Genomic DNA, 17,661 nt, shown 5'->3' on the forward strand with positions numbered 1-17,661 from the left:
TTTCTTAGCAAATTATTGTTCTGGGGATGTAGGTCAGCTCAGTGCTACGGGGAATAATAGCAAGAATACTGAATTCTTTCACAGCTAGAATTGTCAAACAGAAAGGTAAAGGGAACTGGCAGAGCCTGGGATGAGCTTTATCCCAGGCAGAGATCTGCTGTGAGGCTGCCGTGAAGCCGCCGAATGGCAGTGGTACCCTGTCTGCTCGGTGGCTGAAGAGGAGCGCTCGGACACCCATCACCGTCACATCACTCAAGAAAATCAAACGTTATTTTATTTCATTCTGAGTCACCAGATCAATAGTATTTTTACAGTCTGGACTAGAAAGCAACATCCTTGTCTCCAAGATGCCCTCCTGACAGCTCATTTGCTACTTTTTGATATTTAGTCATGCCAAAACCCAATAGTCTAAGGCTGCAACGCGTTAAATCAAGAGATCGTATTTTGGAGCTCATGAAAGAGATGAAGATATAAAAGCAGCCTCATCGGGGACTTCACTTTCAGAAGGACCACAGGCTCCTAACAGATCATCTACAGCTATAGCCCCTTCCCCACGCGTTACTGTGCTACACGCAACATGGTGACATCCAGTGCACCAACTGCTCTCTGTTGAGCTTATCCACGTGGTCACCACTGTCCACCTTCGCAGGGGGAACCTTCAATTTTCTTCTTCCACTGAGTCAGAACTAGGCAACACCTCGATCTAGCAGGGTGCTGGGTACAATTCAGCAGAAATTTTGACCATGAAGCACGTTTTGATTTAGATCATATACATAGGCAAAGGACAGAGAGAGTCTCCCTGACCACCGGTGGGGTCTGCTGGCAGAAATTAGAGTTCAGCACCATACATCAGCGTGGCACAAACCAGCGTGTGTGATTTGTTCGTGGAATTAATGCTCACGCTAAAAGAAAATGCAGATACGTTCATGAGCTTTTAGGGCTGGTAAGGTAATATCATTAGATCATGGTGGTGGCTGACAAGTAAATGGAAATATTTGACCATGGCAGATCAGATCAGCAAACATTCTGCATCCAGTTATTGTAACCACAGAGTGTTGACTCTAATTCAGAGCACAGCTGGCAGAAATCCTTATTGTAAATAAAATGTTGATTGAAAATTTTACGTTTGCAAGCAGTGGTGAATTCATTCTGATTTTCTGATTCATGCTGCCATGGCACTTTATTTGTCCTGGTAAAATAGTCCATTCTCAGTTCTCTGACTATTTTTGGTCTGTAAGCATTTCTGAACTAGAACTAATCTGTTCTGGATGTCTAGAACTGCTTCCCTAAATTACGTGCTTTAAGCTTTCCAAACACCAGACTGAATCCTTTTTAAACAGCGCATTACTAGTTGGCAAAGGACTCAGAAGTGGACTTCTGTTACAGAAAATCTCACGTTAGCAATCATTTTCACGTGTGAAAGGTTCAGGATTCATGAAGTTTTCGGCATTAGTTCTCAATTTAGAAACACGGGAGGTGAGTAACATGTCCCCATGGAGGAGGATGGTGAATAGTCACCCTTAGTATTTGTAAACGTTACTGTGAATCCGTCAGGCAGCTGTATTGTGGGGTCCAACACAAAAGTCATAAGGGCACATGAAGCCACCTAGAGACGATTCTTTGGGCTTTTGATACCTGCTATCTGAGCTTCGTTTGACCCACTCAACATGCGTTCAGGGAAGAAATGGTCAGTTTAGCCTGTGAAAGGAAATTATCAACAGGAAGCATTTTCATTTGTCTCTTAAACAAGTCCCTACCTCAGGTGGACTATGCTCGCCAGTCCCACCTGCAGGAAGACTGCAGACTGTAGCTGACAGTGACCCTAATCAGGTGTTTTTGAAAGCAAATATTGAATTACTGCACATTTATATAAAAAATTATCCATTTTAGTCAAAGAAAAGCTTTCAGACAGTCCGAAGTTTCTCCATAGTTTCCCAAATGTTGTTGTTTTTTTCTCAAGTCTATATCTCAACTTTTTAAACTAGATGTAGACATCTTTCCTGAAGAGGGAAACACATAATGTGCAACTGATTCATTAATTAACATATCCTTTCTGGGAGGATGCCAGCTACTGTGCATCCTGTCCATTTACGTATTTAATAACAACATTTCCTAATGATTCTAAAATGCATATTTCTTTGCAATGGAGAAGAGTAATTGTGTAGGACCTAAGAGAAAACTCCATAAAAGCTCTCCGTGGCCAGCAATGGACTTTACATCAAGCCCATTAGTTGTTTTCTTCAAAAATGTGTGAGTGATATGAATAAGATGATGCGTATTTGTATTTTCATGAACAAAATATGGAAGACAATGGATTTGTTACGCTAAACACTGAATGTGGCCTGTTGTTTAGATTTCAGTTATCCGCTCTTACCTGGAATATAAAATCTTCTTTTACAAGAACTGTGGCTAGCAAAGTCCATTTATCTTGAAGATATAAATTAGACTTGGAAATTTATGTAAACGCAATTATCCTTTATCTTTGTTTCAGAATTAAGGAAACATAAAAACCTTAGTGCGAGAGAAGACCGTTTGTGAATATGCTGACAAAAAGAAACAAAATATTAGGTTGAATTCAATTAAAAATTTTAATGACTAAATGACATTGATTGATAGTTTGAAAAAATGAATGAGTAACATATACTGAAAATGAGATTATATGTGTAATTGTAGGAAACTGATGCTAATTCGGTGTTGCAGCCTCTGAGAGAAGGTTAAACTTCAACATCCCCGTAGAGAGTGTAAGACATCATCTTTGTACGAATGCCTTTCCACTCTACACTTTTGCCGGGGTAAAAGAAGTTGCAATAAACTGATAAAGAAGATGCTTTACATTCTCACAAGGAAAATGTGGTATAACTGTCGTGAAGCGTGCTGACTGAAGGTGAGAGTCTCAGCTCATCAATCGGCTTCTCTTTGGAATGGGAGAAATGTAAATATCCACGCACAAAAATAGAATTTAAAAAAATAAAAACTCCTTTAAGCACTGTATTTGTGGCACTAAATTTACATATTATGTCCTCTTCCATAAAAAAGCATCATCAAAAAGAACTTGTGCCAGTTTTGTATTAAAAGGCCTATAGAAATCTCTTAAAATTGCCTTCGTTGTTGGTAGCATAGGTCCCAGGCTTCTGTCTTCAGGTCGTCTAGTGTTTGATGCAGGACTCTTTGTAATCAGAGCTTCTTGTTTCTCACTTAGAGGCCCTGTGGAAAAACAGAATGTTATCTTAAAATACTTCACCAAAAGCCCGTGCTAAAGAAGACAAATGACTAAATCAGAAGGTTTGCCAAGGGAAAACAAATGGAATTTGTGTTAGCAGTGATGATGTTTCAGAATATTGAATGCAGGCTCAGATTAGCAAAATAAATAAATCACTGTTAGTAAATATGGAAATAATATGTTTTCCTTTCACATTAATTAATCATCCCTACAACAAGCAGCATAAATTATTTCTGGAGGAAAAAAAATTGTTTTCAGAAAACAACTATGCCATTGAATACAATTTGCTGTCCGTTTTGGAGCTGCAATTATTTTATACTGTTATTTCATTTTATGACGTGACTTTAATACCTGGTAGAAACTCTACAAGCTTCGCTCGTGTAAGCTTGTTTTTTTGGTTTGTTTTGGAGGCTGCCAGTGGATCAAAGTGGTACACAGGTATAGCAATGCCCCTCTTCCAGGAACAAATGTAAACCCTTGACAATGTACTTCAGCAAGATAAAAACCCACAGACTTTTCCAGCGTAAACCATATTCAGGAAGAAGATGCCAAGCTCTTCATCTGTTCAATCTGCTACACTCAAACTTTCTCATCATCTAGACCAGTGTTTGGACCAGCCAGACTATTTTGCAGCCACATTTTCATCCTCTTGCTACTGTCAAATCAACATTGGGCAACATTTTGTCTGCCAGCTTTTCTCCGAGGATTAGCAACAGATGTCTCAATCAACGCAGCAAAAACACAATTTCCCCCTTCTCCCTGGCTAGAAACGCAACCTTCCATCGTGCTCACATTTAGATTCTAGATTGGTGCACGCTGGCAAGAGCATCCACACCATGGTAGTACTTCAAGTTGTTTAAAATGCATGGGATAGCTCTTGCACCTATGTAAGCCCATGACAAACAAGCCCTAACTGCCTTCAGAAGCAGGGCTGGCTTCCGTATGGTAAGATATATCCCTACATTCCAAACGGTTTTGATTTTTTTTTTCCTTAATATAGTCTTACTAAGATCTTCTAACACCAGCCTTTCTATGGGAATTTGGGAATTTTAATTTTGCTTGACTCCAGGCAACAAGATCAATGAATCCTTCCAGGCAGATTCCCCTGCTTCTTTTTTGTCTCTTAATAAAGGAAAAATGACACAGAAGAAAGATAATAATGATTTTTGGCACTTATCTCAAACCAGCCAGCAGACACCTACCCAGATCCAGAAACTGGAACACCATGTGCATGGTGTATTTCACATTTGATGCGTGGTCCTCCAAGCGAAGAACGAGTATCTGATCTTTGTCAAAAACTGTCAGCCAGTCCAAAAGATACACCACATAGAGCCCAACCTGCAACCTTACCTGTAAGCACAAAAAAACCAAAACAAATAAAAATTAATTCATCTTACAACCTCTGTCTTTTCAGCAGAAGTCCCTAATACGCACCTTTGTTTTCAGTACAGCTTTAAGGAAATCTTTGCAAATGGCCTTTCTGCTGATAAGAGTTGTCATTTTATTAAGGGCTCGGCTGTGCACTTGCTGCATCAGCCACAGGTCTGCGTAAAACCACTGCACAGAGACAACCATACGCAGAAGGATGCTTGGCCACCTCACGTCCACGCTCCTCCATGCTTGAGATCACAGATCACACAGAATCACAGAATGACAGGGGTTGGAAGGGACCTCTGGAGATCATCCCCTCCAACCCCCTGCCAGAGCAGGGTCACCCAGAGCAGGTGGCACAGGAACGCGTCCAGGTGGGTTTGGAATGTCTCCAGAGACGGAGACTCCCCCACCTCTCTGGGCAGCCTGTGCCAGGGCTCTGCCACCCTCACAGGAAAGAAGTTCCTCCTCATGTTGAGATGGAACTTCCTATGCTCAAGTTTGTGTCCGTTACCTCTTGTCCTGTCGCTGGGCACCACTGAAAAGAGCCTGGCCCCATCCTCCTGACACCCCCCCTTTCAGTATTTATAAGCATTGATAAGATCCCCCCTTAGTCGTCTTTTTTCCAGACTGGAGAGACCCAAACCCCTCAGCCTTTCTTCATCAGAGAGGTGTTCCAGTCCCCTCATCATCTTGGTAGCCCTTTGCTGTCCCCTCTCCAGCAGTTCCCTGTCCTCCTTGAACCGGGGAGCCCAGAACTGGACACAGCACTCCAGGTGTGGCCTCACCAGGGCAGAGTGGAGGGGGAGGATGACCTCCCTCCACCTGCTGGCCACACTCCTCTTGATGCCCCCTGGGATGCCACTGGCCTTTTTGGCCACAAGGGCAGAAACCTGAGATGACCCAACCTTCATGGAGACACTGAGGGCTTTCAACCCCTGGATGAAGAGCAGTGGAAGGGAAGATTCTAAGCCCTGCTGCCTTCTCCAGCCCCTAAAGCTGCTTGTTTCACCTGGAGTATCAGCTGCACCAGGTCACGCTGCCATGAGTAGTACAAATATTCTGATGCGGTGTCAGGAATTAGATTTGGCTGTTTTTGCTTGTATCCTCTGATTGCAGTAATTAGATTTAGATCTAAGCTGTGGTAACGGTGGCTGCTAGACAGTGTTAATGGTGCATTGTCTGAGTACGCAAGGAGAGCGCCAGGCTATGTTGGACCAGAGATGTGAAAAGGCAGTTTTTTCAGCCTGTCCTGACCTAATCTCTGTTTTTCTTCCCTCATCAATTTTACATAACAAGCTGAAACATAAAAAGGGTAGTCTGGTGTTCTTAAAAGTCCAACCTCCAACTGTGCTTATAAATATTTTTCTAAATCCCTTCAGGCTCAGAAGAGAGAAACATGAATCCCAAGTCATACGCATCTTTCATAAAGGAGACTTAACTTCTTCAAGTCGCATTACCGCAGAACCAAAGAAGGCAGATAACAATAGTCTCTTTTGCTTCTTACACTGACTCGTGTGACCCACATTAATACTTAAACTACAGTAAAATAAGGCCATATTTTGAGTTATTGCTATGTCATTATTATCATAATGTATGATTCTGATGTGTGTCTTTGGCTGCTTATAGCAATAAGCCTCCATATTTAGCAGGCTTCTTATATATGTGCTACACAAGAATTTGAAACATCTTTCTTGATTAAAACATCAGCCTAACACGTAACTGGCAGGGCAGCACTCCAGCCCTCAGTTCATACCCCATTTTACTGAACACTGGGGCAAACGTGTGGCCCAGAGATGGGGTTTGCTTTTCTTTCTCTTGGGAGATGGAGGTGAGGGAAAGGCAAGCATGGGCTGCATGGTATACTATGGGACCGCAGAGCTTTCCCACTTGGGCTTAGAATCTTTTTTAAAGCTTTCCACCAGAAAGAGGAATTTCAACAAATATGCCCCCGTAATTTTCAGTTTTCTTGGGATCAGCATGAACCTTGATTTTCTTCCTTATACAGTGTGTTGTACGGGCTTCTTTTTCATCGCTGTTCTTCTGAACCACATCGTCTCCTTCCATAAAGCTCCAGTGCTTACCCTTATACACCAAAGGCATCAGGAGGGTTTCCCAAGCCATTCCCCCCTCCATAATATCCATTTCTGCACTTTCGGTTTGATAACCCTGGCTCGGCGTGTCTTTCTCTGGATAATACCCTTTCCACCAACTCTAAGCAAGGATAAGCTGACAAACATCCCTGTCTTTACAGGTCAGCATCTATCGGCAGCGACAATGTCTATGGCATCTCTCTTGTTTCAGGAATATATTAACAAATAGGAAAACAAAATTCTTCCAGCGTAGTTGCACAATTAGCAACATAATAAGCTCACCAGGGAAAATAATCCCTACTTTTTCAATATATAAGCAAATCAGGCACATAACGGACTTAATCGACTTGGCTGAAGAAGGAGCTAAAAAGACCCATTGAGGAACACAGACAGTATTCGTGTTTTATTACAAACACCTGCTTGTGGCTCTCTGGAAAGAGGCATCCTCTGCTCATTTCCAAAAGTCTCTTCTTCAGAAGGCTGCCTAAGACAACAAACGAAGATTCGTTCTGCACCCTGAGGATGAAGGCAAGAGGAAAATCTTTCCTTTGCATTCTCTCTCTGCCTTTTTCTCCCCACACTGGAAGAAATCTTGGGCGAGACCTTATCCCTCTCTACGACTACCTGAAAGAAAGTTGTAGCAAGGTGGGGTCGGTCTCTTCTCCCAAGGAACAGGTGATAGGACAAGAGGAAACGGCCTCAAGTTGCGCCAGGGGAGGTTTAGGATGGATACTGGGAAAAATTTTTACACTGACAGGGTTATCAAGCATTGGAACAGGCTGCCCAGGGAAGTGGTGGAGGCACCACCCCTGGAGGTATTTAAAAGACGGGTAGACAGTGCTTAGAGATGCGGTTTAGTGATGGTTTTTATCAGGGTTAGGTTGATGGTTGGACTCGATGATTTGAAAGGTCCCTTCCAACCTGGGAGATTCTATGATTCTGTGAAATGCATTTTTGCAAGCCGATGGCTGGAAGGTGCTGTGATACCACCCAGCAGCCACTCGTGTCTGTGGAGGTCCTGGAGGCTATCAACAAGGACCAGCAGCTCCAGCCTACCTGCCTAGGTAAGTAAGAGGAACATCCTGCTTGCCCTACTGCTGCGGGGCTCAGGTCTGTGCAATACACTCTTTTATGGTTATTTTATTGAGTGGAAGAGGCAATAACTTCACCTTGGAGACAAAGGAGGGAAGTGTTCCCTCTGAGTCCTTTACAGCCGGAGCAAATAAAATAGGACTGAATGGCAAACTGGCCAAACATGATACTTCAAGTCAATCTCTTCCATATTATTCTCCCCCTTCAGGCAGTTCTATGCTACAAATGTGAATTTTGGAATACTGAGCCTGTAATACTTATCCATTCCCTTGCCAGCAGTTTCGGTATTTCCTTTTATCATTTTCTGATGTGCACCATTGGGGGAAAAAAAAAAAAAAAAGAAAGAGAGAGAGAAAGATTTTATCTAGTTATTGGTAGCCTCTTCTTGAGAAAGAATGCGTTATTTATTCTGATTTTGAGGCAATTTTGTACCACAAAGATCCTTGCCAGAGCTACTTTTTGGAGAGGTCTGCAAAAAGCTTACACGTTAAACTAATCTTCACTAAACGCGCTCTCCATGCGCTTGCACAATAGAAAGACTGTATTATTATGGTTGGCATTCATCAAGGAAGAGACTGAGGAGACAGCTGAGCCACTACGTCAGCTTTTACATGCTTACATATATATTTATGTCATCCGCTCGACAAATGAAAAGGGAGAAAGTTTTATTTCTTGATGCTCATTTGCGCAGTATTTCGGTGTTTTAATAACCTCGACCCAACATACCATTAAACAAGCAAGGAATGAAAGGTTCCTGGGAATACGTACGGGCATGGCATTGTTCAGGGTGTTGTTGTAGACACAGGCTCTCAGTGAGTAATCCAGCATGCAGTTTTCAAACAGCTGCAGCGATTCTGCCACTTTCTCGTGAAAATCTTCCGCAGATTTATTAGCGCTTGCAAAGTACAGGTAATCGGAGTACAATCTGCAGATGAGATATGCGTAAGTAAATGGCAGGGGGAATGAAAGAAGATTTATTTAGATGACAGTGGCAAACAATGACATGAATTGAGGGAAAGGGTACGTGTGCGTAACATTGCCCCACCGACAGCCCGTTCAGCCAGCCACACATTTTCTGTTCATTTTCACAGAATCATCGAATCATAGAAGGTTGGAAGGGACCTTTACAGGCCATCTAGTCCAACCCCCCTGCAGTCAGCAGGGACATCTTCAACTCGATCAGGTTGCTCAGGGCCTCATCCAGCCTGGCCTTGAATGTCTCCAGGGATGGGGCCTCCACCCCCTCTCTGGGCAACCTGGGCCAGTGTCTCACCACCCTCAGTGTAAAGAACTTCTTCCTAATGCCTAATCTAAACCTGCCCTGCTCTAGTTTAAACCATTGCCCCTCGTCTTGTCGCTACATGCCCTTGCAAACAGCCCCTCCCCGGCTTTCTTGTAGGTCCCCTTCAGGTACTGGAAGGGGCTTGAAGGTCTCCCCGGAGCCTTCTCTTCTCCAGGCTGAACCCCCCCAGCTCTCTCAGCCTGTCCTCACAGCAGAGGGGCTCCAGCCCTTTGATCATCTTCATGGCCTCCTCTGGACCCGCTCCAACAGGTCCGTGTCGTTCTTGTGTTTAGGGCTCCAGAGCTGGACACAGTGCTCCAGGTGGGGTTTTAATTTTAAGGCTTTTTGACTCCAAGTAGCATCCACTCTGGGGAGATCCGTGCTTTCAAGGTCAGCATCCCTCGAGAACCTGTCTCTAGAAATTGCACAAGCCAATATTTCCTCCTGAAGCCAAATCTTTCAAATGTATATATTTTAAATTTGTGTTATCTATGAACAGGAGAACTGGTCTCGGCTGACACTGGTACCTCTCTATATTCGATGCTCCGCGCTGCCATGGATAGAAACTTATCTCAGAAGTTTAAGTTGAAATCAAAACCAACAGAGGAATGGGATGGGTTAGAAAGAGTGATTTTTATGTGATTATCGACCTGGCCATCTTCAAAAATAACAAAAAGCCCAGATTTCCTAGTTTTCGTGGAAAGCTCCATCTCCAATCCCATGTGATTTCTGTGTTGACTTTCCATCAAAACTGTCCGATTTACAGCATTCCACCTCTTGGGGTTTTTTTTTCAGCTGAAATACAACAGCCAGGTGAGTGGTTCACATTTGTGCTACAGTGTGTAGAGCTGCATCCCCCAAGCAGCCCCACCTCTGCTCCGAGGACAGCAGGAGGTGGCCCCATGTGCGTTGGCAGCTTGCAGGAAAGCAGAGCCCCTGCCTCAAATTGATTAATACCCCTTAAAAAAAATATTATCTATGTTCAAGTGCCTTTGGGTGGTGGGGAAACAACCCAAAACCAACAGGCAACACAGTATCTACTGTAGTGTTAATCCCTGAAACCTTGATTAAACTCTTCCAAGATAAACATGGTTCAAAGAGACAAAGGAAATGCTCTGAGATGGCATAAATATTACATTGTGAATCATCTGCTGAACATGATATTTTAATTTTCTTTCCTATCTAGGCTTAGAAACTATGACCAGAACACCCCAAAACATACTGCAGGATTTTGAAAACAGCTTTGTAACACTTGACGAATCACTTCCCAGAGCGTGTTTGCAGCACAAATATTATGCCTCTGTAGCACCCACCTCTTGACACAATTCCAGAAATCCTAGATAACTTTTAACCTCTTTCAAAAAGCACAAGTTTCTAAGAAACTACCTAAAAAGATCAATTTATTTAGGTCTCATTTTATTGCTGCAGTAACTTTTTGTATTGCACTTTATTTATTTTTTAACTTCTTTAGATTTCCACAGGTTCTTAAAAATTCATCATTTAATTTAGAAAGTTTAGGACCTAATCCAGCAAAGCACTTAAGCACAGGAATAGCGCCTCTGCACTCATTATTTATGTTAGCGTTTTGCAAAAACAGGATTTTAATTCCCATATGAAGCAAATGAAGACTCTCCGTTCACTTGAAAAGGAAGAAAAGAGATGCATTTGTTGCAGGATGCTTGTAATTCAATTTTTTACACGCCTTTTAGAAGAAAAATCACAGCAAACTACAGAAGATGAGGCAGAGGCACCCAGTATCATCTGTAGGAGTCACCAACTACGAAAAACAAAGACTGATTTTTGTCCAGTTCTTCGCAGTCTGGTAAATGCAGTTGAGACAGTTTTCTTTAAACAAATAAACTCCATCTCTGAGCAGAGGGAGGGTACCGGGCTTGGACCAGACTGATCAGGCAGCCTGTTTCAAAGTGATGCCCATCACTGCTTGAGGATCACAGCCATGGCAACACGTGTGTCCTCTCCCTCGGTGATGATAGATGTTGGATCCCTCATGACGCACCCACCGAAGAGCCACCCCACCAGCTCAGGGTACGAGGACAAGCTGGGGAGAAGCTAAGGGACAAAACCAGCCGACTTCAACTAAATTAGGCAGACAGCGGTACCTCCTGCTCGCAGAAAAGCACATACATCAACAAGACTCGGGCTTGCCCACCTTGTCCCAGGGAAGGCAGGACGGACCGCCCCCGGCAGAGGAGGTGAAAAGCTTCGTGCTGGGGGAAATCAGCCAGCAGGCATCACATACAGCATAGGCCTGGCTGTAATTTTACTTAAAAAGGTTTAATATGACTGCTTAGTATTTCTAATCGTCCATTAAAATAAATGCATAATTTTTAGGACTTGCTGACATCTTACGGAAAACTATGTTCTTGAAAACAAGTTCTCTCCACAGGGCAGCTGAGATTTTTCTATATTTCTTTCCATCTGTTTTTAATTCTGGAAGTAAAACCTTTGCTGATTAGGATTTCAGCTGTTCCGGCTACTTGGAATCGCCCTCAATCACCATCCATTACAATGAAATAACGACGCCAGTGACACCCACCACCACAAACCTTGCTGCCCTCCAAATTTCCTCCGTCAGGGGACAGACCAGACCTTGTGGGGGTTAGACCAGACCCTGTCCCAGACCCTGTGCAGCACCAAGGTCCTCCTGGCTACTGCAAGGCAACTGCCCGGTTGCCCTGCATCGCCGATGGAGCTGCCCGGGTGTCCCCTTCTGCCATGGCTGCTTTTGCTCCTGCAGTTGAGATGGGCCACCAGCCACAAGGGCACAGGGTATCGTAAACAAAAAGAAACCAATTTATCATAAATACAGCAAGGAGGATGAAGCTGACTTTTAATCTCACCCTTATTAAAGCTGGCAAAGAGCTACACCCCCATTACAGAGGGTGGTTAAAGCAATCAGGGAATTTGTCGGTAATTTCCATGAGGAAGCCACTTCAGCCAGCTCTCTCGCATAAAATTACCATCTGTTAAGTCCTGAGGTCAGGAGATATCATTCAAAGTTGAGAACTGTATATCTTGACATGGGAGATGGGAAGCACTCGCACAGCTCTGCCTCTCACCGGTAGCCGTGCCCTGCCAAGCCCTACCATCGGGGAAGCTCGTCGAGGAGCACCCATCCCTTCCCGTGGACAAGTCGCTTTGGGCAGCTGCACCCTGTGTCTGCCCTTCTCCTGGTGCCTGAGCCCTTGCCTGGTCCCCATCATCATCCACATCCCCCTCTCCTCTTTCCTGGGTGTTTCTTGCCTTTGCCCTTGCGTACTGACCTAGCTTAAAGTATCCTGAATATCGCTAGAGAGCTACAGAGAGAAGGAATTCACACCCCCTTGGTCTGGTCCTTTTGGACTCTGCCTCCATCCCTCCACCCTCCCCATTACCCTCATCATTATCGTCCTCCTTCAGAGGACACAGAGGAAAGAAACGTCCTAGAGATCTGGAGGAAGGTTGGAGATAAACAGTGAAATGCCAGCGGAAGGAAGGACATTCGTGGCTAACACAACGGAGAACCACTCAAGGACAGCCCACACCTCTGCAAAAGTAGAGCCCTTCCACTGCAGACAAAGTCAGGAAGACCAAGGATGAACTCCTAAGCAGCTGTTAGCTGTGCAAGCTAAGATTGCCTAGGGAAGCTTTACGTGAGCGCTTTTAAGATTAAAAAAAGTTTGTATCATTTGCTGACTCTGGAGCTGTTTGCAATCTTTTCATTATTTTGAACAGTATGCCCCTTGAAGACAGAAACCTTATTATTTAACATGAATTGAAGCATTGCACAGGACCACTTGCGTCGAGACATGTCAATGCAGTGCCACGCTCAGTCTAGTGGTCCCTGCTGAGAACCAGGGCATATTAGCTCGGGTAATGGAGTTATATTGAATCGGGCAATGTATAAATTGTTTTTTTCAGAGTAGCTCAGCTGTCCATGCACGGCACTCACTGTGGCATTTACACTCACGCGCCCCTCTTCTTTAAAACCCTACCACAATTCCATCTGCCAAAATACACAGCACAAAACCCCCTTGGCAGCTCTCATCCTAAACAAAGTAACTCTGTCAAACACAACGTGAACATTTATTTGCATCCAAGAGAGCAAGAGTGAATAAAACTATTATAGTGAGAAATTTATTCTTGCGTATTTTAGCAATGTGATCCTTGCTCACCTTTCAACCGGGTCTCTCAGCATGATGATAAGTTTGGCATTGGGTTGGAAGGCATGGATGAAGTCCTGGATTAAGACGGGAGGTTCTCCTTCAGTACTGTTGTCGTAAAAGAAAATCCAAGCGTTGTTGTCCCACATCGTCGAGGCACTGGCCTCCCCTGGAAATTAAAGAGCATCTCTGCTAGTAGCCCATTTCATTCTTTGTATCAGAGGAGAAACTGGCTGAATTTTGAACTGGCGTAGACTGCTTAAAATTCGCATTACTAATTTCAACATACCTTGCTGGTCCCTTGCAAGTTGGTCTGGCCAACGCTCCCCAGAGCCAGAGCAGTCACACCGCCTTGCACCTTTGCGAACATACTGATATAGGCAGGTTTTATGTAATTCCACCTGAAATATCACTTTCCACTAACCCCACTGCTTCCTGTTAGTGGTTAACACATGTAAATATATTTGATCCGGGTTTTGGTCCGCCCTGCAGCGAGGAGGCAGGAGCTCGGGGCTGCCGAAGACGCGCCGTGCTCTCTGTAGCACCCCAAGGGTTGGGTTTAATGCTCCTGATCTCAGAGAAGTAGGCTGCTAACAAATTATACGATTTGACAACACAAACTAAAGGGAGTAAAAAGCAGAAACCACCACTCCAGCCGATCAATAGTGTTTAGAAAGTAAACAGGAGTCAGTGAGCACATGGGAAATATTGGGGAAAAAAAATGCACTAAGCAGCTGAACTGTGTCAATGCAGTTTGAAATATCCCTTTTTGAGAATTATCCGTTATCAGAGCTTTTTTTTACAGAACTACAATTATTAATGGGGATTAAGTCACATATAACTATTTACTAACGATCAGACAAAAGGTCTATAGAATAAATAATGCTTTTAATTAAACGCCAGATTCTGCTGTCCTTAGTTTCTGAAGAAGCTTACTCTGAAAGTAATGCTACAGGGAGAAACACAGTCAGTAATGTCTCCGCCAGAACAAGGTACACGATGCTTCAGCTGCTAAATAAATGATCTCATACGATGTTTTGAATTGTGTGATCTTCCCTGTCTTTTTAAGTCATACGGGCATTTATCTGGCACGCTACTGTTTAATAAAACATATACAGGAGCTTTTTTGGAAACTTCCACTTCCACTCTTTGACAGCCTAATGAGAGCGAATTCTTGGTAATGAGGTTTTATGAATCAAAAGGAATGAGATGACAAAATAATAATGTTGTAGGCTTATAGACTTGCACGTGATTTCCCTTTTTTTTTTTTCCCCCTCTCTCTGTCCTGGGAAAGTCCAATAAAGATTTTAAAAGATGGCCAAAACACAACACGAAAAAGGTACCGGCTCCAAACTTCAGCTGAACACAATGTGATTCATCAATAAAGTCTGGGAGCTGTTAGAAAACACGTTAATCTTCTGCCATGTTCATTTTGCCTCTTTTCAAAAGGAGGAGATCAGGTCCATTGGCTAAAGCCGGGTGTCCACAACAACCCTGCTTTTCCATTCTAAATTAATTAGCCAAAGCACTGCCTAATCATCGGCGGGCTTTGGCTTGTCAATTAAAACTCAAGTAGCCCAGCTCCCATGCTGAGTGTAGCAGAAGCACAGAAGACTAAATACAGGCCGAGAGCGAAGATAGCCGTACCACGAAACCATCATGCAGCTATTTCAGAAGACAGTATAATGCAAACGGGTCCGAGCGCTCGCAGACACGGATTTACAGACTAGCGCCCTCCCGGGATGAGAGCGACCTTGGAAAGTCACTGCTGCGTCTCCACGACGGGAATGGCTAAACTCAAACCGCTCCCTCAAAAATGTTTGCCTAAATCATGCCAAAGAGTGAAGCCCATGACCTCATCCAGCCATCTATTCCTCTCTAGAACAGCTTTTCTGATCTTCCTTCGTACTTCTCTGCTCAGTAGACCTCTCATCATGTTTGACACTCTACTGGATTTATTCCAATGAGCTCATATAGAGCGACCAAACCTGAGCATAAGAACATCTGCTGACACGTGTGCTATCTGACCTAAATAAAATCAATGTGTTTACACGCAAATGGGCAGATTCGCTTCACACCAGAGACCAGACCTCTCCACAGACATTGCGTCGGCTGGATCAACTGCCACCACCAAAAATCTGCAGGCAGCGCACGAGCAAGGGAAGATCACAGGCACACAACCGAACCGTCCTAAAGCATCAACAGGGACTCAAGGTGATGCTCTAATGCCGTCAGCCCAGGGGAGCCTGGGGTCAAGAAGGAAAAATCTTCCCAAAATAAGATGCCTGTCAAGAATGAAGGGGGAGGGGATATTAAAAAAAAAAGATAATAGATCATTCTGGTCTCTGCTTATAGTTTTAATTTCCTGAAGGAGCCAAAAATGCTCCTGACAATTTGACAGGGTTCCTTTCTGGTTTATAATGCAGATTTTAATATCTGCAAAGAGAATGATCTACACTAAACATGAGGTAAAGTAATCACTGCTATAGTAATTATGTCAAATTACTGCAGTGCAACCAAAAACATATTAATTTTCTTATGAAAGTATGGATTACTAAATTGCCTAAAGAATAGATGTATAACCTCTTTATTCAGTCATTAATGGGTTAAACTCCTACTGTGTTTTCACAAGACATTCCTCTGAATTTATCCTATTAACGATCACAAATAAAAAAAGTCCCGCTCAGAGTGCCTCAGGCTAGATCAGTGTTGTCCTCTTCGGTTCATCTCGAAGCAGATGTTGGAATTTTTGGGGGGGAAAATGCAATTATTACCCACGAAGTATAATGTCCAGAGAAGCTTAACTTTTCAAAATAACATAACATGATGAACTATTGAAATGTTTATGGTTTTAAATCGGTTTTTCTTTCTAGTAAACTGAAAAAAAGAAAATGGAGGATTCCAAGCAAACCTGATATTTGCACAGATTCATTTTAGACTAGCTAGCTTTGTTTTGTTTTTTCACCAAGGTCATAAAAGACTGACTCAATGAGTATAATAATTCAGGACTTTTCCTGTAAATTTAATAAGAAAAGCAAATAGAATCTTAATGAAACAAGAAATGAGACTACAGGAAAAAGAAACACAAAGTGAACTCTAGAAAAAGCTGCAACAGGACGTAAGTAATCAAAGATGTACGTTGCCAATTAGATTAGTGAATTTAATTAGTATAAGCACTTCACCCATGAAAGGACAGGAGATATTATTGTAAGTAGGAGGAAAATCTGCAGATGTCCTTGATGGCAACATTTCTTGAGACCCCATCTTGCAAATTTTACTCAATGTTGAATATTTAATAAAGGGAATGGTAGACCTAAATAGAGGCTGAGGAAGTATTGACCAAATGTGACTACAGCCAAGTCTCTGGTTTAAACAAGGTAAGACGTCGTCACCATTTCCTCCAGTGAACAATAGTTTGAACTTTTTTGGTTAGAATGAGACCCAAAAAAATTCTTCTGAGGGTATTCCCTCTGAGGGCAGGCAGCAAAAATCTTGTCTCTATTTTCTGTAGAATAAAATCTTCAGGCCTACTTGAAAAGTCTCTTTCCAACAGGGGGCTGTCTCTTGCACAACTAGTATTTTCATGGAATGTGTCTGGTTTCCCAGGGAAATTTTGAGGTGACGGAGTAAGCCTAGTAAAACTCTCTTCCCCTCAGTTTTGTGGTTTTAGCAGACAGAAAGAGCAGAATTTAGAGATTTCTGATGATGTTCCTTGGGGGCACTGTAAACCGATGGCACCATGGATCCCAGTGGGTGGGCACGGTGTTATTGACCACTGTGTGTCCTGGAAAGCAATCCAGGGATCCCTCCCCTACAGCCCAGTCCTAACCACAGACTTCCATAAGGTACAATACAACAGCATTTCTAAACCATTTCGAATGCTAATCAGGTAATTTATTATCAACTGAAACTGTAAGGCTGTCTTCCAATAGTATCCTGTACTGTGCCTCTAGGGCCCATGCCTGGAAAAAAATACCATGCAAGATTGCTTCAGCTTCACTCTGTGTATTCCTGCTCTTGAAGCTTGCATTATCTTTGCTGTTAATGAACCAGCTCAGGAGTTTAATCATATTTATTTCAGTCCACCGTAGGCTACCTAGGGATGATGACACAAAAAACGGTGGGCCTTCTTCCTACGTATATCTTATATTGGCGCTTGAGAAGAGGCGCTTGGAGCTGGTTGGTATCATGGAAACTGTCTCCAGTCAGCTACAGGATTTCTACAGCACCCACTGAGGGTTGCGATACCACAATCAGTGTGTTACCCCAGACACATCGCTACAGCAGTTGAACCTGAAGCTACGATCCCCTGGCGACTGGCAAACCCCTTGTAATGACAACGAAATGAAAATAATGTTTGGAGCAGTCACCAAGGTCATTCTCCCTCTTTTTTTTTTTTTTTTTTTTTTTTTTTTTTAAGAGGATGTAATTAAATGCTGA

At 43.2% G+C, this 17,661-nt stretch overlaps 1 protein-coding gene across 2 annotated transcripts in view; it reads right to left on the reverse strand.

The window, feature by feature from the left end:
• Nucleotides 1-252: 252 nt before the first annotated feature.
• Nucleotides 253-17,661, reverse strand: part of CHST15 (carbohydrate sulfotransferase 15) — a 54,874-nt gene continuing 37,465 nt past the window's right edge. For both annotated transcript variants that reach the window (XM_074591337.1, XM_074591338.1), the window contains exons 5-8: nt 13,234-13,390; nt 8,545-8,701; nt 4,423-4,570; nt 253-3,204 (exon numbers count right to left, since the gene is read on the reverse strand). In XM_074591337.1, the coding sequence (XP_074447438.1) occupies nt 3,014-3,204; nt 4,423-4,570; nt 8,545-8,701; nt 13,234-13,390 (653 nt within the window). In that variant the 3' untranslated portion in view covers nt 253-3,013. The remainder of the gene's footprint in view (nt 3,205-4,422; nt 4,571-8,544; nt 8,702-13,233; nt 13,391-17,661) is intronic.

This window comes from Larus michahellis, chromosome 6 (assembly GCF_964199755.1).
Source record: "Larus michahellis chromosome 6, bLarMic1.1, whole genome shotgun sequence".
In the NCBI taxonomy this organism is placed as follows: domain Eukaryota; kingdom Metazoa; phylum Chordata; class Aves; order Charadriiformes; family Laridae; genus Larus; species Larus michahellis.